This window comes from Aotus nancymaae, unplaced genomic scaffold (assembly GCF_030222135.1).
Source record: "Aotus nancymaae isolate 86718 unplaced genomic scaffold, 86718_ANA_hifiasm-v0.15.2.pri h1tg000016l, whole genome shotgun sequence".
NCBI classification, from domain to species: domain Eukaryota; kingdom Metazoa; phylum Chordata; class Mammalia; order Primates; family Aotidae; genus Aotus; species Aotus nancymaae.
Window position 1 is genome coordinate 72,999,914 of NW_026988428.1, and position 22,306 is coordinate 73,022,219.

At 41.9% G+C, this 22,306-nt stretch overlaps 1 protein-coding gene across 6 annotated transcripts in view; it reads left to right on the plus strand.

Moving 5' to 3' along the window:
• The window catches only part of LOC105707862 (coiled-coil domain-containing protein 77), a 45,535-nt gene extending 31,382 nt beyond the window's left edge, over positions 1–14,153 (plus strand). For 5 of the 6 annotated variants that reach the window (XM_064377636.1, XM_064377632.1, XM_064377631.1 and 2 more), the window contains 4 exons: positions 3,810–4,029; positions 6,307–6,432; positions 6,534–6,686; positions 7,420–8,284. In XM_064377636.1, coding sequence (XP_064233706.1) covers positions 3,810–4,029; positions 6,307–6,432; positions 6,534–6,686; positions 7,420–7,566 — 646 coding nt within the window. In that variant the 3' untranslated portion in view covers positions 7,567–8,284. Of the gene's footprint in view, positions 1–3,809; positions 4,030–6,306; positions 6,433–6,533; positions 6,687–7,419; positions 8,285–13,273 lie in introns of those variants that run through there. The other variant, XM_064377633.1, reaches the window with a different exon arrangement.
• The last annotated feature ends 8,153 nt before the right edge of the window (positions 14,154–22,306 follow it).

A 22,306-nucleotide genomic window follows, 5' to 3' on the forward strand; every position in this document is an offset into this window, starting at 1 on the left:
ATCATCATTGACCTCTTAACTTTTTTTTTTTTTTTTTGGGAGACCAAGTTCACTCAGTTGCCCAGGCTGGAGTGCAGTGGCGCCATCCTGGCTCACTGCAACTTCCGCCTCCCGAGTTCAAGCAATTCTCCTCCCTCAGCCTCCCAAGTAGCTTGCATTACAGGGGCATGCCACCACGCCCTGCTAATTTTGTATATCTAGTAGAGATGAGGTTTCACCATGTTAGCCAGTCTGGTCTCGAACTCCTGACCTCTGGTGATCCACCTGCCTTGGCTTAAAGTTCTGGGATTACAGGCATGAGCCACTGCGCCCAGCCATCCTCTTAACTTCTAAGACCAGTTATATCTCTGTTCAGTCCTTATTATACTTAGTATCTTCCTGCATATTTGTCATCACTGATCAGCCCCTCCTTGAAATTCATTTTTCTTGATTTCTGCAGCACCTGTCTTTCTTGGTTCTTCTACCTGTCTAACCACTTCACCCTTTTGTCTGGTTCTAGTGGCCAGACCTATGCCATAAGGACATCCTCAGTTGAATGTGTTTGAGCCTGTCAAATTTACCATTACTGAAACCACACTGTTTCTCTCTTCCAACAAATACCCACATCCCCATCTCAAACCTACTACTTTCTTTTGTTTAGTTTCATGGCATCACATGTATTCAGTTTCCCAAGCTTGAAACCACAAGATCATCTTCAACTCTTAAACTTATTCCTTAATTCCAGATCCTATGGACTGTAAGCCTAAAAACCCTCTTAAGTCCATTCTCTGCTCTGTTACTGTTTTATTTTGTTTTTTCCAGTAAAGACAGGGTCTGATGCCCAGAGTATGAGTGCAGTGGCGTGATCATAGCTCATTGCAGACTTGGACTTCTAGGCTCATGCAATCCTCCCGCCTCAGCCCTCCGAGTAGCTAAGATTACAGGTGCATGCCACCAGACCTGGCTTATTTTTATTATTTTTTGTAGAGATTTGGTCTTGCAATGTTGCCCAGGCTAGTCTCAAACTCCTGGCTTCAAGCAATCCTCTCACCTCAGCCTCCTGAAGCACTGGCATTACAGGCATGAGCCACTATGCCCAGCCCTGCATTCTTATTCTTACTACATTAATTCAAGCTCTATTACTTTGTTTAATTGTTGCAGTAATCTACCTGTTCTTCCTATCTCTGATCCTTTGTATTCTTATAGTCCTCCTGACTACTATGATTAGTTCCTCTATTAGGAATTATCAACTGCTTAAAAATATTTGATATGTCTCTATTTAGCTTATGATTAAGTCCTGATACCTTAGCATCAATTTTTAGGGACATCATCATCTGACATCAAATAAACCTTCAGCCTCAGCTCCTCCCCTGTTGCTGTAGTTCGTCTTGTGCTTCAGCCAGACTAATTATAATAACTATTGTTTATGGGACACTTGTTATGTGGCAGCACCTTCCATCACCTCCTTCTTTGACGACTTCTCTAGGCCAACTTAAGTTCTTCCTTCTCCATATTCCCATGTTTAGCATGCCTCTGTGGTGACACTTATCACCACGTATTGTAATGCTGCCTTTGTTCCCAGAGTCTTGCTGTGTGGCCTCTGCCCTGCTCTCTGTGCACAGTAGGCACACAGTAAATGTTTGTTGAATACTTAACAGTCCTTATCAAATTGTACCTTACCATCGCTTTTGTGCATTAAACATCCTACATTTTAAAATATTTTCTCATGTTACATTCTTCATTCTTATATCATTTTCTTACTGTCTTCCCAAACTTTTCTAGTGTCTGTTTCTCCATTGTCAAGTGTGGTGATTAAAATTGGACATGATATTCAAATTAGGATCTCTGAAAATTGCAGGGTAGAAAATGTCTTCTGGCCCTTACAAGCTATGTTTCTTTTCTTTCTTTTTTTTTTTTTTTTTTTGAGATGGAGTCTTGCTCCGTTGCCCAAGCTGGAGTGCAGTGGCGCGATCTCGGCTCATTGCAACCTCCGCCTCCCAGGTTCAAGCAATTCTTCTGCCTCAGCCTCCTGAGTAGCTGGGATTACAGGCACCCGCAACCACGCCCAGCTGATTTTTGTGTTTTTAGTAGAGACAGGGTTTCACCATGTTGACCAGGCTGGTCTTGAACTCCTGACCTCAGGCAATCTGCCTGCCTCAGCCTCCCAAAGTGCTGGGATTACAGGCGTAAGACACCACACCTGGCCTGCTATGTTTCTTTTAACATACTATAATGTGTTTGCATTTGGCCAGTATTTCTCCATCTTCACTTTTATTTTTAGTATTTTTGCACTTAAGTATAGCATCTTGACTTTTCATTGGGTTTTGTTTCTAAGGGACAGATATTTTTAAATTGTCACAGTAATTTGTAATTTTTTATCTGTTTTCCAGAATATCAGTAACTTTCCTTGTTTAGCATTATCTTCACATCTGAGCACGTGATCGGTTCCTTCCATTAGATAGATCTTCCTAAGAATGGCATGAAATCCAAGGCCATTAATGACTGCCCTTTGGGTGTCATTTTTCAAGCTACTTGTATTTTAACAACCCCATACTTTCCTGGTTTGTAATTGAGAACCTAATGTAAGACAGAATAAAATAACTCATTGAAAGTGGGAGAGATCCGTGTGGTAACTGAATCAATCTCGCTCTCTTTATACACACCATACATACCTGACTGCATATATTCATCTTGTGACATTTACTCTGCTGTGTGCTTGGCACTATGCTATCATTTTCCTCTTATCTCATGGAAATAACTAAATGGATCTGACATTATTTGTTCAGTAGAAAACTATAGCGATTGCTTCATGATATTTAATACTCTTGCAAGCAGTTAGATCATTTGGTATAGCATTTTTCTAGGTTTTGATGTTAAACTGATGAGTTGCTAACTTCCAGGGAAATTGTTTTTTAGAGACAGAAACATTGTCTATCCCCAAATTTCAGGAAATAGTCATCAAGAATCTGTTTACTGCCTGTGTATGTCTAGTAGTTAGTATTATCCTTGAGAATTTCATGGCATTGGGGCAAAAATAAGCGATAAATAAGGTATATGCTTTCACTCAGGCTGGGAAAAAGTGCATGTTGACAGTTAAAATATGACAGATGAGCAAGTGTTGGATTATAAGACAAGGGAACATTAACACTTACGGAATTTCAGAGAATGGAGGAACTAAAATAGGCTAAGTTGTTGAAAATGACTTCAAATAGGAAGTTGATTTTTTAAAAAGGAAGCTAGGTGCAGTGGCTCACACTTGTAATCCTAGCATTTTGGGAGGCTGAGGTGAGAGGATTGTATGAGCCCAGGAGTTCCAGACCAGACCAGCCTAGGCAACATAGCAAGACCCTGTCTCAAAAAAAAAAAGTTCTTTTTAAAATAAAAAAGGATAAGATTTTGATACAGGCAGTTCTACATGGAGCACAACATACACAAAAGCAAAGCTGTTTTTGATACTTTAGAATTTGTGTTAACTTGTCAGAAACCATGATTTAGTTCTTCCTTGTCTTATTCCTAGGAATAGTCCATACTTATGCAGCCTATGTGTAAATATCCCTGCAGTCCTTCTAATCATATAACCTGAAATTAGCACTCAGGAAAATATCTGTAAAGACCAGTCTATGAACCAGTGAGCATGGGTAGACACATTGTGCTTTGCCCAGTGAAACATGTAAGATTGCCAGTGATCAGATTTTTAAAACTGCTAATATTTTACAAAATTTATATATTATACAATTTTAAAATAACCACTCTCTTCCATTTTGGAATAATCCTTGCTTTCAAGTGTGTTCTGTGTGCATCCTCGTGTCTGCATTTATACTCTTTCCTAGTCTTCACCATACCCAAGAACTGCTCTATGAGAGCGCCAAAGACTTTCTGCAACTCAGATCTGAAAACCAAAATAAAGAGAAGTCATGGATGCTTGAAAAAGATCATTTAATGTCAAAGATTAAGCAATATAGGGTGCAGTATAAGAAGAAAGAAGATAAAATTGGAGAAGTGTTGCCTGTTATGCATGAGAGTCATCATGCCCAAAGTGAATATATTAAGGTAATGTCCTTATGTTTTAAAGAAGTGATTTATTTTTCTGGAAGAGTTGAAGGAATTCCAAATAACCTACAATTTGTAATATAAGATCCATTCAATCCAGGAAGCTCTTGTAGCAGCTACAAGAGCTTCCTCAAGAACTAGGTTTCAAAGAACAGCTGATCGTTACAGTGTTTGAGGATTTAAAATATTAGACTTGTTGATTCATTCATTCAACAAATATTTATTGCACTCCTGTTATGGGTTAGGCTCCAGAGTTACAGTAATAAATAATCTAAACAAGGTCTGCCCTCATGGTGTTTATATTTTAATGGGTGAGAAAAAAATAGAAACCTTAACAACTAACTAAGAAAATAATAGATTAGGCCGGGCATCATGGCTCACACCTGTAATCCTAGAACTTTGGGAGGCTGAGGTGGGTGGGTCACCTGAGGTTGGGAGTTCGAGACCAGCCTGACCAACATGATGTGAAACCCCGTCTCTACTGAAAATACAAAAATTAGCTAGGTGTGGTGGCAGGTACCTGTAATCCTAGTTACTTGGAAGGCTGAGTCAGGAGAATCACTTGAACCCAGGAGGCAGAGTTCGTAGTGAGCCGAGATCATGCCATTGCATTCTTTTTTTTTTTTTTTTTTTTTTTTTTTTTTTTTTTTTTTTTTTTTTTTTTTTTTTTTTGAGACGGAGTCTCGCTCTTGTTACCCAGGCTGGAGTGCAATGGCGCGATCTCGGCTCACCGCAACCTCCGCCTCCTGGGTTCAGGCAATTCTCCTGCCTCAGCCTCCTGAGTAGCTGGGATTACAGGCACGCGCCACCGTGCCCAGCTAATTTTTTTTGTATTAATAGAGACGGGGCCATTGCATTCTATCTTGGGTAACAGAGTGAGACTGTGTCTCAAAAAAAAAAAAAAAAGACTTTCGGAGGCCGAGGCGGGTGGATCATGAGGTCAGGAGTTCGAGACCAGGAGTTCAAGACCAGCCTGGCCAACATAGTGAAACCCCATCTCTACTAAAAATACAAAAAATTAGTCAGGCATGGTAGCGGGCACCTGTAATCCCAGCTACTTGGGAGGCTGAGGCAGGAGAATCTCTTGAACCCAGGGAGGCAGAGGTTGCAGTGAGCCAAGATTGCCCACCACACTCCAGCCTGGGTGACAGAGCAGGCCTTTGCTTCAAAAAAAAAAGTGGTATTCCGGGAATAAAAGAATTACATGAAGACTATATGAAGTTGCTGGAAGTGAATTGTATTAATAGAAGGAACGCACAGGGACACTCTCTTATATCTAGCGTTTTTGTTCAGACCTGAAAAATGGGACTAAGCTTGCCATATAGATCTTGAGGAAGAGCATTCCTGGCAGAGGGAAAAGCAAATTTATAGGCCTGGAGTATGTTCAAGGAAATGGAAGGCTGGTGTCATGGTTGTAGAGAAATAAGTAAGGAGGAAGTGGTATGCTCTTTAAGAAGGCAGGGTCAGCAGCAGCCCATTGTGGAGGGCCTTGTGCATCATGGTACAAAGTGTGAATTTAGCTCTCAGAAGTGTTATGTCCTTGAAGGATTGTGTGAAAGAAGTAACATGGGCCAGGTGTGGTGGCTCCCGCCTGTAATCCCAGCACTTTGGGGGCCGAGGCAAGCGGACCACAAGGTCAAGAGTTCAAGACCAGCCTGGCCAACATAGTGAAACCCCGTCTCTACTAAAAATACGAAAATTAGCTGGGCATGGTGATGCACACCTGTAGACCCAGCTACTCAGGAGACTGAGGCAGGAGAATCGCTTGAACCTGGGAGGCAGGGGTTGTGGTGAGCCATGACAGCACCACGGTGCTCTAGCCTTGGCAACAGAATGAGATTCTATCTCAAAAAAAAAAAGTAACATAATCTGATTTGGGTTTTTAAAAGATCATTTTAACTGCTCAGTAGAGCATGTATAATAAGTGTTGTTGTTCATATTTCCTCCTTTTTAAAGAAGAACTTTAGAAATGTAGCCCAAAACATGTATTGTAATGTCTTACTTGGGACAGCTTCTGAGCTCCACTGTCTGACTCTACCCAGAGCCAAAAATATTTGTTTGAATTTCTACTGTGTACATTTGAGAATAAGGGCTTAAGAGACTAGTCTAGAAGTAGGAGATTTTCAGCTATTCCTCAAAGTTCTTGTCATCTGGTTCCTCAACTCATTTTGTACCTTTGGAAATCTCTTGTTTTCTTTCTTTCTTTATCTAAGTGCTATTTGAATTACCTAAATTGTAGAACTGATTATTAATGGTTTTTGTCCCTTTCACTTGCAGTCCCTAAAAGATAAGTTAGTACAAGAGAAAAAGCTGTCCAATATGTACCAAGAGCAGTGCATTTCCTTAGAAGAAGAACTTGCCCGAATTCGTGAGGAAGAGGGAATGAGGAGAGAGATCTTCAAGGTACAAAATTGTCTGCCACTTATAATGGAGTAGGAAGTGCAGATGGCTTGGGAAAATGCTTCCGTTACCTTCATAAGTGCCTTCCCATTCCCCGTATTTAGGATCGCACTAACAAGATGGGGAAGCGTTTACAGATAATGACAAAACGCTATGAGGCATTGGAGCAGCGACGTATCTTGGAAGTAGAAGGCTTTAAGACAGATATTAAGGTTCTCCGACAGAAACTGAAAGACTTGGAGCAAATGTTGTATAAGGTAATTGCTGATCCTGAATTGCCACAAGGGAGAAAAGAGGTGGAAGTGAGGGAACATTGGGTCACGAGGGTTCCTTAAAAGAAGGATGTGCTGTTTCCCTGCTGGTAGACACTAACAGATCACCATCTTTAAGCCTCCCTGAAAATTAGTTCAACAAGTACATGCTAGAGAGAAAATAAAAATACCCTGAAATCATTAAATGACTGCATCATGAATACTTCCATGTAAGCTAAACTTAACAGAAATTGTCATCCCTCCTAATTCAAGAAGTAGATTAAAGAATCATGTCTGTTTTACAGTTGGGGAAAGTGAGTAATTGAGTGATAGAGTAATTTTTTCCAGCAGACACAGCTTTTTAGAATACAAGTTGCCTCAAGAGCCTTCTTAATGAGATTTAGCCAGTTAGCCTGTGTTCCAAGCAAGGTTAGTTACAGAAAAGAGGAGATGCCTGCTTTGATTCTTTGACAAATTTACCAGTGGTATTGCTTATTCTGGTCTCTTACTCCTCCTTCATTGTTCATTGATCTCTATTTCAAGGCTCCTTTATTGTATGGGAAGGAGTTTCACGAGATTTCTACCTTAATTCTACATTTTCCCTCTTTAGTTAGCCACTGAACAAACTAAGGATGGAATTTATCTTATGTACTCAAAATCTCATAAAAAGGAGCCAGCATAGCTGTCTTTTTGACTGATATCTCTGCCCATTTCTTCTTTTTTTTTTTCAAATCCCTAGGTAACAGTTAATGCCCTGGCAAATCAGGATCTCGCCATTCTGTGCGAAGTCCGTGACAGCAATAGACGGGCACATAAGATACAAGGAGAATTGAAGAATCTTAAGTCCAAAGTGTTTGGTCTGGAGAATGAACTTAGAGTCTGTTGATGTCTACTTTTGGAAATGGCCCCCGTCTGGAAGAGGTATGCTTCTTGAAACCTGAGGACAAGGTCATCTGCTGCCAGAAAATGTAGACCTAAGTTGACTAGAGTGGTGGTATTCATTATTATAAAGACAGGGTGAAGAATCAGGGACCACTAGGAGAGCTTTTCTTGCATACTCAGCTTGCTTTATCATTTTTGCTGTCCTTTTAACATTTGTGAGGAGTGGGGGCCTGGTCCCAAATGACTGAGAAGCTTTCATTATTTATCCTGTCTGTATTGACAGGTTTTTGGGTTTTTTTTTAGAAGACAGTGATGATGAAAGCTTAGGAAGAAGGTATTTTGCAATGAGCTTGGCTGAGTGTCCGTGGGAAGAACACTTTCCCTAAAGAGGAGAAAGAGGCTGCCTTTCTCCCGAGCTCAGGGAGAAGTCAGCACATCACAACTTGTCACATTGGAGTAGGCGCTAATTCTATTTCACCTTCTGTCATGCACAGAACCTCAAATCACATTTTTGGGCAATTTCATGGTGTTTCACCAGAGGGCACTAGAGACTCTAACAAAATGTCCATCTGGATGAACAAAGGAGATACTTTGGCAAGGGTGAATGAAACTGAAATTATCCTTATATGGAAAGTTTGATACTTTATCAGTAACATGGCTTTTTAAAAATGATGTATCTATTTTAAATTAACTATTTTCAATAAAATATTTCATTCAAAAGATTCTATTTGAGTTTTCTATAACTTCTCAATGCTATGTTTATGCTTTGTTAATGACTCACGCAGCTCAGTCTACTCTCTTGTTCTATGGCCTCTGCTGTACAAGTTTGTTTTTTGTTTTTTGTTTGTTTGTTTGTTTTGAGATAGAGTTTTGCTATTGTTGCCCAGGCTGGAGTGCAGTGGTGCAGTCTTGGCTCAGTGCAAACTCCGCCTCCCAGGTCAAGTGATTTTCCTGCCTCAGTCTCCCAAGTAGCTGGAATTACAGGCACTCACCACCACGCCCACCTAATTTTTGGTTTTTTTTGTTTTGTTTTGTTTTTAGTAAAACAGGGTTTCACCATGTTGGCGAGGCTGGTCTTGTACACCTGACCTCAGGTGATCCACCTGCCTCGGCCTCCTCTCTAATTCCAAAAATTAGAGAATTTTGGAGTAAGAAAGAACTCTAAATATTTTTTTTTCTTTTTTTAATGTGTTATTTTTTTTTTTTTTTTTATAGAGATGGGGTTTCACCATGTTGGCCAGGCTGGTCTTGAACTCCTGACCTTGTGATCCACCCACCTCAGCCTCCCAAAGTGCTGGGATTACAGGCGTGAGCCACCGTGCCTGGCCGAACCTTAAATATTATATACTCCAACTTACTTAAAAATGACTGAGACCTACTACCAGTGACCTCAGCAATCAGTTGATAATGTTTCTGACATCCTGCTCTCAATTCTAATGACATTCATCTTTATATTAACCACCCACTGGTGTGGCCACTCTTTAAATCTCATGATCAGTTAAAACTATCACCAAGAAGCAGCATAAAATAGAGGAAAGGGTACAGGCTTTGGACAACCACAGGTCTAGACTGAGTCACACCTCTTACTAAAATTCTCCAGGCTCTAGTCTCTTTGTCTGTAAACGAGACAAAAAGCTACCTGTTTCAGCAGGGAGATTGTGAGAATTAAGAAAGAAAATCTAGTATCCAGAGTATATAAAGAGCTCTTACAACTCAATTAAAAACACACACAATTTTAAAATGGGCCAGGGATCTGCATAGACATTTCTCCAAAAAGGATATACAGATGGCCAATTAGTACATGGAAAGATGCTCAACGTTAAGGAAATGGAAACTAATGCTCGCTAGGATGGCTATAATCAAAAAGTCCGTAACAAGGGTGGATAAGGATGTGGAGAAACTAGAGGCCTCATAGATTGCTGGTGAGAATGTAAAATGGTGCTTCCCCTTCGAAAAACAGTCTGGCAGTTCCTCGAAAAGTTAAGCATAGAGTTACCATATGACCCAGCAATTCCACTCCTTAAGTATATACCCAAGATAAGTAAAAAATACACCCACACAAAATCTTGTGCATAGCTGTTCATAGCAGTATTATTAATAATAGGCCAAAAGTGGAAACCATTCAAATCTCCATAAGCTGGTGAATGGATAAACAGAATGTGGGATATCCATATAATGGAATATTACCAGCAATGGGAAGGAATGATGTAGTGATACATGCTATTACATGGGGGAACCTTGCAACATTTTGCTAAGAAGGCAGAAATCGAAGGCCACATATTGTGTGATTCCCATATACATGAAACGTCCAGAATAGGCAAATCCATGTGGAAAGTAGATTAGTAGTTGCCAAGGGCTGAGAAGAGGGGGCAATAAGGAGTGACTGCTAATGGGTACGTGGTTTCTCTTTAAAGTGTTGAAAATATTCTAGAATTAGTGATGATGGTTGTCAAACTATGAAGATACTTTAAAAACCACTGAATTGAATGCTTTAAAAGGGTGAATTTTATGGTATGTGGGTTTTATATCAAATTTTTTTTTGAGACGTGGTCTCGCTGTCATCCAGGCTGGAGTCAGTGGCTCAATCTTGGCTCACTGCAGCCTCAACCTCACAGGCTTAAGCGATCCTCCAACCTCAGCTCCCTTAGTAGCTGGGACTACAGGCACGTGCCACCATGCTCAGCTAACTTTTGTATTTTTCTGTTAAGGGGATTTGCAACCTGGTCTCGAACTCCTAGGCTCAAGCAATCCTGCCCTGGCCTCCCAAAGTGCTGGGATTATAGGCATGAGCCCCTACACCCAGCCTATATCAATTTAAAAACAAAGCAAAACAAAACAAAAAGCCTCCATGAAATGGCTTAGTCTGGTGCCTAGTATATAGTAGACATTCAGTTACAAGTAGCTGTTATCTATATTTTGGCTTCAATTGACTTATCAATTGCTCACTACTGCCAATTGGATCCCATGATGTATTTAATGCAATTTATTTCTTCATTCAGTAATTTATTTCTTAAGTGCTATTTATTTTGCTTTGTTTTTCAAGAAACAGCGTCTTGCTCTGTTGCCCAGGCTGGAGGGCAGTGGTACAATCAAAACCCACTGCCATTTTGAACTCCTGGGCTCAAGCAATCCTCCCACTTCAGCTTCCCAAGTAGCTGGGACTACAGGTGCATGCCACTACACCCAGCTAATTAAAAAAAAAAAAAATTGTACAGATAGAGTCTCACTGTGTTCCCAGGCTGGTCTTGAGCTCCTAGCCTCAGGCAGTCAGTCCTCCTGCCTCATCCTCCCAAAATGCTGGGATTACAAGCATCCACTGCACCTGGCCCCTTAAGTGCTTTTTATGTTCTAGAAATTATGCTAGATCTTAAATTTACAGAGAACACTATAACACTTATGCTCCAAAGGTTGGTGGGGAAGATAAACATAGAAAAAACTCAGTAATGAAGTGCAGTGCTATCAGTGCTCTCTATAGAAAGCAACAGAGAAGGCGACTCAAAGGAGTTGCGTGTGAACTGAACTTCAAAAGTGAATTTGGAGACAAACAAGAACCTGGACCTCGTAGGCAGAGGGACAACATGTATGAAGGCATTGAAGAACAGAATGTTTGGGGAAATGCAAGTGCAGGAGACAGAGCTATGTAATATAAGACATAAGAAATGGAGTGAAATTTCATTTAATACAATTATGCAAACCTGTTAAATATTCCCAGACACTTTGAATCAATTGAAAATGTTCGGGTTTACTTAAAACTAGAGAAAAACAACTTAAAAATCTGAAATATTTTGTGATATAAAGTCATGCATGAAAAATAATTTGAAATGCAAACTCATTTCTTAAAAATTAGGGGCAAGGGGGTCAGGGTGTGGTGGCTCACGTCAGTAATTTAGTAATCTCAACACTTTGGGAGGCCGAGGCTTGCTAGAGCCCAGGAGGTCCACGCCTGTCTGGGCAACATGGCAAAAACCCATCTACAAAAACTACAGAAGTTAGCTGGGTGTGGTGGTGCACATCTGTAATCCCAGCTACTTGGGAGGCTGAGGTAGGAGGATCACTTGAACCTGGGGCGTTGAGGCTGTAGTGAGCCATGTTTGCACCTCTGCTACAAAACAAGACTCTGTCTCAAAGCAGGCGAGGGGGTAAGAAGTATCATGAAATAATAAATATATGAAATGTTTATTTCCTGGTAAATCTTTGTATTTCAGATCAAGCTAAGGCACAATCACTTGATTCTAGGATTTATTGCAGTATCTGCAGGAACAAATCAAAGGATAGTGCAAAAGATCTTTGAAAAGCACCATCATTATCATTTGCTCTGCATTTTAAACTTTGTCTTTTAACCATATATACGAGTAACTTGGTAATAAGTCACCTTTTTATCCATATAACTTAGGCGATTTTTCACAACATAAAATAGCCTCTGGCTATGTTATTTTTGGTCCAGTCTTACGATTCTCACTGCCTCTCCACCCACACCACATTAGTTGGGCTACTAAGACTTACTGTAATATTTGCAACATAGCAGATTGCACTATCATCACTCACTGTATCTAGGAACAGAAGGAAAAAGATGGCTGCTGTCCTCATCCAGAAGAGAAATTCAAGGTCTAAGCTAAAGGGAGACATTGAGAAGAAAGTGGAAGGGACAGATTTGCAAATCATTTAGGAGTAGAATGGTCATCGTATCTTTGTGATGGATGAGATGTGAGTTAGGGAAGAGTTAAGGAGGTGGGAAGATAGCTTGAGCCCAGGAGTTTGAGTTTGAGACCAACCTGGGTAACACAGTGAGATCTTGTCTCAACAACAACAAAATTAGGCAGGCATAATGTCTCGTGCCTGTAGTCCTAGCTACTCAGGAGGCCAAGGAGGGAAGACTGCTTGAGTCCAGGACTTTGAAGTTGCAGTGAGTTATGATCGTGCCACTGAACATCAGCCTGGGCAACAGAGTGAGACTGTATCTCAAAGGAAAAAAAAGGGATAATTCTCTAACTTCACAGTTTCTGGCTTGAAGTGCCACGTGTCCAGTGACACCATTAAGTGAGCTTCAATGTATAGGAGAAGCAGCCTGTTTCTAGTAAATTTGGGAATAGAGATCTGGAAGATAAGTTAGTACTAAAGATTTGGAATTCTAAGATATAGAAGGTAATTGGATGTGGATGAGATCCGAGATGAAAAGCATACAGAAAAAGAAGAGAAGAGAGTCAAAGAGGAGAAACCTTAATAGTAAGAGGAGGGGTAGCCAGTAAGAAAGGAACGGTCTGAATAACAAGAACCTAGTGTTCTGCAAAATCAAACACCGCATGTTCTCACTCATAGGCGGGTGTTGAACAATGGGAACACATGGACACAGGGAGGGGAGCACTACACACTGGGGCCTGTTGGGGGGAAATAGGGGAGGGACAGCCGGGGGTGGGAGGCTGGGGAGGGATAGCATGGGGAGAAATGCCACATATAGGTGAAGGGGAGGAAGGCAGCAAATCACACTGCCACGTGTGCACCTATGCAACAATCTTCCATGTTCTTCATATGTACCCCAAACATTTTGGAGAACCTTCTCTTTCCATAGCCCTCAGAGCCTCTTTGAGCCATTCAGGTAACTGGTCTCCATTACCACCTGGTCACACCAAATTTTCCCTTCAGACGCAGCACCATCCAGTCTGATTTCCCTTTTCTGGGCTCAGTTTGACTCTAAGTCTGTTTTGCTATTTCAGAAAAGTCAAACCTAGTCCTCAACAGAGCTTGCCACCCAGAGATGTTCAGGAGACCACGCAGGCTCTGAAAGGAGCTCCTAGTCACGGCAGCTGCCTATTTGAACCAACGGAAGGGTGCCAAGCTGCCTCTTTTGAAAGCCGGTGCTCACTGGGATGGCTGACTTCTGGAGTGTGTGTTCAGGATCAATCATTATTATCCTTGTAGTCATGCCTTGATCACTTTGAGATGAAGCAGGGATCACAGGCCTGGGTTAGCATCCTGAGGACACACGGTACTGGGCTCTCTGGGCTGGAGTCTTTATTCTGCTTTATAGCTGTGTGATCTTAGGTATGTGACTTGTGCTTCAGTTTCTATGTTATAAATTTACAGACAATAACTGCATCTGTCTCTATCATGAGGATTCAATGAGTTAATATATTTCAAGTGCTTAAAAATGATGCCTGTGTCCATAGATGAATGGATAAACAAATTATGGTATGTGCAAACAATGGAGTATTACTCAGCCAGAAAAAGGAATGGGTAACTGATCCATGTCACCATGTGATTAAACCTCAAAACCATTATGTGAAGTGAAAGCAGCCAGACACAGGTTACATATTGTATAATTCAATTTATATGAAATATCCAGAATAGGTAAATCTATAAAAACAGAAAGCCAATTGGTGGTTTCCAGGGGCTGAGTGGAGGGGAGAATGGGAAGTGGCTGCTTCATGGATGCAAGGTTCCATTTTGGGATGTTGAAAATGTTTTGGAGCTACCTACAGGGAGTGGTTGCAAAATGTTGTGAATGTACTAAATGCCACTTTTAAATGGTCAGTTTTGTGTGCATTTTACCTGGAGCATAAGAAGTGCCGTGCAAGTTACTAGTGTTACCCTGTATGCATTCCTTGACTTCCTCAATACTCTTGTACTTTCCTATCCTCCTTGGTGTGAACATTTACTGGATGTGAGGTGGAATCAGAGAAAGTGAGAGCCTGAAAGACCTCAGGAATCACAGAGCTGATGCTCCACCGATAGAGGAGATGGGGAGGGGACACTATTGGGCTCTTCTGTATGCTCCAGGGAAAACTTTCCGTTTCTCAGGTCCAGGATGAGGAGGCAGAACAGTGTCCCTGTCACCACAGTTACTGAGTGCTTGCCCTGTGCCTTCAAGCAAGCTGGGGAAACAGACACATAATCACATGATGTGAGCGCGATGCGTGTTTTGATAGGTGCATCGAAGTGGAGCAGGGTGCCTGGGAGCACTCACCGAGGAGCTCTGTCCAGTTAAGATTACTTTCAGCTGTGCCCAAGAAAAACCCAACCACAGTGCTCAAGCACCGGGGTTCGTATTCTCCACACAACAGGAGAAGGGAGGTCGGCAGCACAGGGCTGACGTGGTTGCTCCATGGTGCCTTCAGGAACCCAGGACTTCCTTCTACTCTATCTGAGCACGTGAGTTTCAGCCTAAGGGTTGTAATATGTGTGCCCATTTGCAGGTGCTGCCTCTGAGTCCCAGGCGGGAAGTAGGCAAGCCCAGAGAAAAAAGTTAAAAGGCAGAAATGAGCCTAATCTCTTTCTTTTTAAAAAGCTTTCCTGAGAATCTCCACCCTGCTGCTTCCTCTTACATCTTACTGGCCAGTACTGGATCACATCACTGCTTCCAGCTGCACGGGAGTCTTGGGATTCTATGAGGAAGAAGGGGAAGGCAGGCAGAGGGCAACCAGCTGTGCAGCATCTGCTGGAGACACCGAAGACTTGGTGGAGAGGTTGGGGTGCCCGGAGAAGGCTTTCTGGAGGGTGTGATGGCAGAGATCAGCTTAAAGGCCAAGTAGAAATTAGCCTGGTGAAGCAGGGCAGGGTTATAAGCATTCCCGGGACAGGAGGCAGCATGAGTGTTTTAATGCAAAGATGGCAGTTGCTGTAACAAAGTATAAACAAACAAACAAGCAAATAAAGGCTTAAACACAATAGAAGTTTATTTCTCACTAAAGCAAAGTCCAAATCCATGATGGTTTAAGTCAGGGACCCAGGTTCCTCCCATCTATAGCTCTGCCACTGCTAGTCTGGGGCTTCCATGATGGCCGTGGTTTTTGGAAGTGGGAAGAACAGGCAGAGAACACTTAGACGGTTTGAGGGACAGGCTTGGAAGCAGCATGTGTCACTCTTGTGAAGAGTCCATTGGCCAGCACTGGCTCTGATGGCCACATCACTGCAGGGGCAGTGGGGAAATACAGTCTGGCTATCTACCCAGGAGGAGGAGTAGCCAGTCTCTGCTACAGTGATAAGGTGAGAACATGTTCAGTCGGGCATGGAGTGATTATTTCTTCTTTGTTTGTACACAGCAGGTGAAGAGGGGATGGTGCCCTGATATTGGACAAGGAAACTATAGTCGTTGGAACTTTGACTTTTGCTCTAAACTTAAGGCCTTGGCTCTCTAGTTTGTCAGGCTCTTGGTTGAATTTGGTTAGCATGAATTTATTCTGCAGCACGAAGTTACTCCCAAATGAGCTAGACTTGATGAGTTTCTGCAAGACTAAGCACGAGATCTTTAACTCATGATGAATCTAGCAAGTGCGGTCTTCTGAGTCCCAGCTGCCTCCCCCAGGTGACCTTCTTCATTTCTTGGTATGAAAATAAATCTGATTAGAGGGTCCACTGAAAACAACATCCTCCGAGTAGCAGCTTCAATTGAAAGAGATCTTTGTACACATCTAGTCTGATCCCTGCCCCATTAGAGGTCCCATAAGTGATCGTCTAAGCCAGCAGTGAGCTTATCACCTCAAAATTTATTCTCTTTGGAGTAGATCTGATTGTGAATATTTGTTTTTCTTTACATAGCCAGCTGAAAATTTTCGGTTTGTAAGTTCATTTCTCTAGAGGTACACAGGATAAACGTACTTCAGCCACAGGAAAGCCTTTTGAAACATTAGACTTGAAGGAATTATACATAAGATGTAAACATCCCTTACAATGAATTTCTCTTTTCCTTAACAATGTAAAGACTGTTCAATTTAAGAGAAGAAGATGATTGAGTGACTTTTGTATTGTAGGCGGAGGAATGAGTCTGACTGGAACAAGTGCTAAGCTTGTCTTTTAATCTTCTATTACATGGTGACTATCAGGAGCTGTGGAGGTTCTGAAATTTGACCTTATTTGCAAAGCTAACAAATGAGTCTGCCACAGTTTCAGGATGCTGGCATTGGACGTGAGACCCCTGGGTTAGAGATAAAGGACAGTTAATTACTCATAGCAATAGCAGTAGCCTGAGCACCATCGTTTTCTTGTGCTGGTTCCCCAAGCCCTAATTCCTACATGGCTGACAAGCAGGGCCAGGTGACAACTCCATATACAGGGTGTGTTGCAGGAGAGGAGCCCTGAGTTTAGGAGACACCATCTTTTATTATGGGCTCTAAGCAAACCTGCTCAGCTTTGCCTAGGGGAAAACATGATCTTCATTGTACTGAACAGCAAACAAACCAGCCCTCTCCTCCAGAGGGAGACACTACCTCTATTTTCCAAGGGTGTTCTCTATGCAAACATCTTTGGAAAGATTATCTAGGGCAAAGGCAGTCAGGGCCTCTGCTTGCAGTATGTGAAGAAACAAGATAACCCTGGAGAACTGTCTCCCATTAGGATCTACCTTTGACTTCAGTTCAGCTCTTTCATAAAAATCTGCAAATCACCTAAAGTAGTACACTCATTTTTCTAAACTTCCCACCAAATCAAAATTCCATTTTAAAAGATGCACAAGCTAGCAAAAGGAAAAGAGAAGGTGGGAGCTGCATTATTTCATTATTTCCCTACTCAGTTTCATGTGCAACACTCTCTATTCTTTTCATTCCCATCCAAGAGGCTGCTTCCCTTCCACATAATTCAGATTAGAAGAAATTGATTTGTAGCAATGCGTGAATTCAACTGAAATTTTTTATGGATTACATAAAACTTAGGAATTTTATGTGACAAAAGATAAAAGAGTGAACTTTTTTAAAACTCAAGTGAGAGGCTTGGATAAAACATTTGCAACTTTTTAAACAGGCCAAAGATTAACAAATGTACTATTGCTCCTGTGTGTCCTGCCTGCCAAAAAACCAACCAGCCAATAGAAAAAGGACAGAGAAGTTGAATAAGTAACTCCCCAAAAGGGAAATGGAATGGGCTGATAATCTTTGAAGAAGTGGTTAACCTGAAGCACTCATCAGGTAGAAGCAAATAAGAGAATAAGACAGCCTCAACATATGGTGAAAATGTGAAAGGTTGACCGTAGCTGGCCTTGGTGAGAAGGTTAGAAATAAGCACTTTCAATGTGGGGAATGGTGATGTAAATTGACACAAGCTTTTTGGAGCCAACTTCTTAGTTGAATCTCATGAAAATGCTAATTTAATATTTCTGGTAATAGTAAAATATTGGAAATTATGTAAGTAGCCATCAATAGGTGGATGGTTAAATAAATGATGGCATTTTATACTATGGTATAAGTCCATAGTATAAAATATGGCCATGCAGCTTTTTTCTTTTATTTTTTGTATATTTCCTGACCGGCTTGAAAAAAAAAAAAATATATATATATATATACACATATATATGTATATATATATATACACATATATATGTATATATATATATACATATATATATGTATATATATACACACACACACATATACATACCTACATACATATATGTACACATACATTCCCTTTATAATTTTTAAATTTTATTATTTATTATTATTATTTTTTAGAAACAAGGTCTCATTCTGTCACCCAGGCTGGAGTGCAGTAGCCTAATCATAGCTCACTGTAACCTCAAACTCCTGGGTTCAAACTGTCCTTCCACCTCAGCCTGTAAAGCAGCTTGGACTACAGGTGCATGCCACCATGCCTGGCTAATATTTTAAATTTTTTGTAAGATGGGATCTTACAATGTTGCTGAGGCTGGTCTCAAACTCCTGGCCTCAAACAAGTTATCCTACCTCAGCCTCCCAAAGCACTAAGGTTATACGTGTGAGCTACCACACCCAGATTCTGCAGCTTTAAAACGAATGTAGAATCTATTTACTCATTTTAAAGGATATCTAAGAAATTAATTAACAATAGTTAATTAATAAAAATGAAGTTGCCAATCAATACTTGTAGTATGATGTTATTTTTTTTCCTTAAAAAATCCAAAACAGGCCAGGTGCAGTGGCTCACGCCTGTAATCCCAGCAGTTTGGGAGGCTGAAATGGGTGGATCTCCTGAGGTCAGGAGTTCAAGACCAGCTTGACCAATGTGGCGAAACCCCAACAGTTCAAGACCAGCCTGACCAATATGGTGAAACTACAGGTGCGTGCCACAATGCCCGGCTATTTTTTTTTGTATTTTAAGTAGAGATGTCTCAAAAAAAAAAATCCAAAACATATTTCTACCTGTAAATGCCTAGGTATGTGTATGCATATAAAAGGCACAGAAGATTACAAACCAGCTGCCAATATTTGCTAGCTCTGAGGAGTATAACAAGCTCCTCATGGACCAGAAATGTAACTCCAGTTGAAGAAACAGGTGGAATTTTAGAACAACCACATGGGAGAAAGAAAATCCTCCTATGTTTGCACAGCACAGAACTGAGTGGCTTTCTGTGTCTAGAGCTCCTTAATGAAAGAGAGAAACACACGCTGATATCAAAAGAGAGATCAAGGATGATTAAAGAGTAGAAACTAAAACATATTAAAAGAACGCAGTAATTTCAGGGATTGAGGAAACCAGCATACATATTATAGAGATGCTATAGATCCTCAGTGATCTGGGAATTAAGGTGTCACAAAACAGCTGCTCAAGGAAGTCTTACCAGAGGTTCTCAAAGTATGGTCCTGGACCAGTGGGGTTATTGCCAGGAAACTTAGAAATGTTAGAAATGCAAATTCGCAGACCCCGACTCAGACCTGTTTAATCAGAAACTTGGGTGTGGGGCTCAGCAAGGTTTTAACAAGCCTTGTAGAAATTTGATGTTCACTTAAATTTGACAAATGCAAATCTGGACAGGTGTCTCTAAAGTTAAAAACATGCGACTCACCTGGGAGAGTGTTAAACGGCGCGTCTGATTCAGCAGGAAAGCCGGGGAGCCTGAGGTTCTGGATTGCTCCCGGGCTCCCAGGTGAGGCTGTTGCTGCTGCTTCTCAGCTGCACGTTGAGTCATTTTTGAAGGAAGATGGAGTGAGCATTTAATGACTGGATGGCTTCACAGGGAAATAGTCCAGGAAAATACAAATAGCAGCATCAGTTTATCTCCACTGGCATTTTGAAGAATAGAAGCAGGAAAAATGCCGTTTTCTTTCAGTGGCTTGTTACCTGGTGTTCTGTGGATGCCTTCACCAATAGCGGTATCTGTGCATGTCTACAACTGAAACTCTAAGCATTACTTGCTACCCCTAATTTTTGTTAACCACTTCTCTTCGCAGATGCAAAAGCTGAGGCTGGACAACAGAGCTATTTTTGTTCCAAGGTCATAGAAGCCTTGGACAGACCGGGTTGGCAAAAGTGTCCTGACTACATGGCTGAAGCGCTTTCTGGGGGGCCCTTACGGCTGTCTTAGTCAAGCCACAGTGGGAAGGAGTGACAGAGCTCATGAGACTAATGTTGCTCTGGCTGAGTCGTAAAAACTGACCCAGCTCTGTCTCCAGGCTCTCTGGAGAATAACAGGAATCTTTACCATCCTTTCTGTTAGAAAGCATTTTATTTAAAATTCCTCGGCTAACTCAAAGGGTCAGCTGGCCTGTCACACGAAGTGGCTATCACACGGGATAGAAACTGGCAAATAAATACAGCACCCCACCTCAGCAAACTCAGACCAAGATGTTCACAGGCCAGCCCAGTCCAGGAGGAGCTGGGGGCTTTCATTTTTAAACTAAGAGGTTTCCAGAAAAAGTGAAATAAAGCTTAAGTGTGTTATGCTGAATTTTGGGCACCTGTCCCCATCAATAACTTGGCATCCTCAAAATGCTACAGCAGGACTCCAAGGGCCAAGAATGCCCATCCTCTGCACAGATCAGGGACGGCCAGTGGCCTCACTGCAGAGCTGCCTCTCAAAAATTGGAAGATGCCCAAAGGGAAGAGCTTGCTCCAAGGACAACTTGTTTGTTTACCGACTCTGGGGATGAGGAGAGACACATTCCTCAAATAATAGATGCAGTTTCCTCTGCACACTCTGGAAAGAGTGCTGCACCTGTAGCCTGTGTTTTGACTGTAGCAATGCAGGTAAGCAACTCAAGTGCATTTCCATGATGGCAAACGGCAAGGTGGGCATAGTGAGTAGTGAGTTTCCTGGCTTACAGGGGGCAATCAGAAGTATGGTCTGGATGCACTGGCACAGCTCTGCCTGCAGTCCAGGAAGCTTTTCTGTTACAAAGGTGTCCTTTCTGGACCACCTTTAAAGTGTAAATTAACCAGAGTGGAGTTGGTGTGCGTTTTCTGGATCTGGCGGTGTGTGTAGGGATGCCTAAACAAGAGGTGTTGCCACTTCCCATTTTAGCCAAAGACTTGGCCAGAATCCTACGCTTTAGTGGGACTGGGAATGTGATGGTGAGAGGGAGGTATGGGGATGAGTCTTGCACAAGCTAGACTCATTAGTCACATCTTCCCGAGCCCTTGATGTGCCTGGGGAATGATGGCTGCCCAAGTGCCATCATTAAAGTATTTGCCAAAGAAATGATAGACAGGAGATGCTTTTTTCTTTTTCCTCCAGTATGTATTCTCTTGTGCTGAGTTAGGTTAGATTTTGTGCTGAAGACTTTAAAACACTGATTGCATTCATTGAGCTTCACTCCACGATGACTTCTTTCTGTTTTTACACGTTTAGACTGTTCTTTTTTGAAAACATGCTTCTTAGGGGTTAACCATTTGGCTTTAAGTAGAGTCTCCAAATCTGGACAGGTGCTTGGTAGAATTCCTCTTTCCTCTGTCATTACCTTCTTGTCTTGTTCCAACTGGGATATCAGTCTGGGTTTATTAACATGACAACCCAGGGAGGCCAGGTTCCTGCAGTTCTCCAGCATCACAGGGTCTGGCAGGTGCTCAGTAAATATATCTTAAACTGACTCACAAGCTCTCAGGTGCTTACTGGATGGTACCTGACTGTTGCTAATTAAATCCCCAGTCCACCAATGATTATTTTGACTCAGCAGTCCTTCCCCATTAGTAATCATAAAACTTCAGGGAAATAAAAGTCTCTCATTTTGATTTGTTTTGGAATTACTAGCATAAGATTAGGAAAGGCTAATATACATTTTTTGCTTCCTTTGCTGCACATGCCACCCCATGTCTTCCACAAAGACTTTACTTATGTTAGGTGCATAGATGCTCTTGCTCCCCTAACAGTGGGCTTGGTTTCTCTTTATCAGAATGTTTGAAGATATTTCTTGTTGCTTTTATCTGAGGAATGGCAGGTTGGGCAGAATGTAATTCTTGTGAGGTAGTTTGACATGAATTGGGTTTTCACCTAGTAAGCAAGTTGGCCCTTGCCCTATTCCTTCTGCACATTCCATTCTTTTCATCTGGAGTTTTGAGGGTTGGTTCTGGGTCTTTAAAGTAAGCCTCAGCTGAGTTGGTCACAGTGGCTCATGCCTTTAATCCCAGCACTTTGCGGGGCTGAGGCAGGAGGATCGCTTGAAGCCAGGAGTTCAAAACCAGTCTGGACAACATAAAGAGACCCCACTCATCAATACAATAATTTTAAAAATTAGCTGAGTGTCTTGGCTCATGCCCGTAGTCCCATCTGTTGGGGAGGCTGGGGATCGCACTGAGCCCAGGAGTTTGAAGCTGCAGTGACCTATGATGGCACCACTGCACTACAGCCAGAGTGAGATCCTGTCTCTAAAAAATAAAATAAATTTTTAAAACTTTAAAAAATAAAAAAAAAGGTTGCTCACGACGCCGCGGATCCCGGAGCCTGCGTAGGTTGGGTCGTCGCTGAGGCCGCTGCGCCTCGGCTGGAACGTGACCCCCCCCCGCCCCCAGGCCCTCTCAGGACCCTGCGAACGGGTACAGCCATCCAGAGAGCGCAGGAAGGCGTCCGC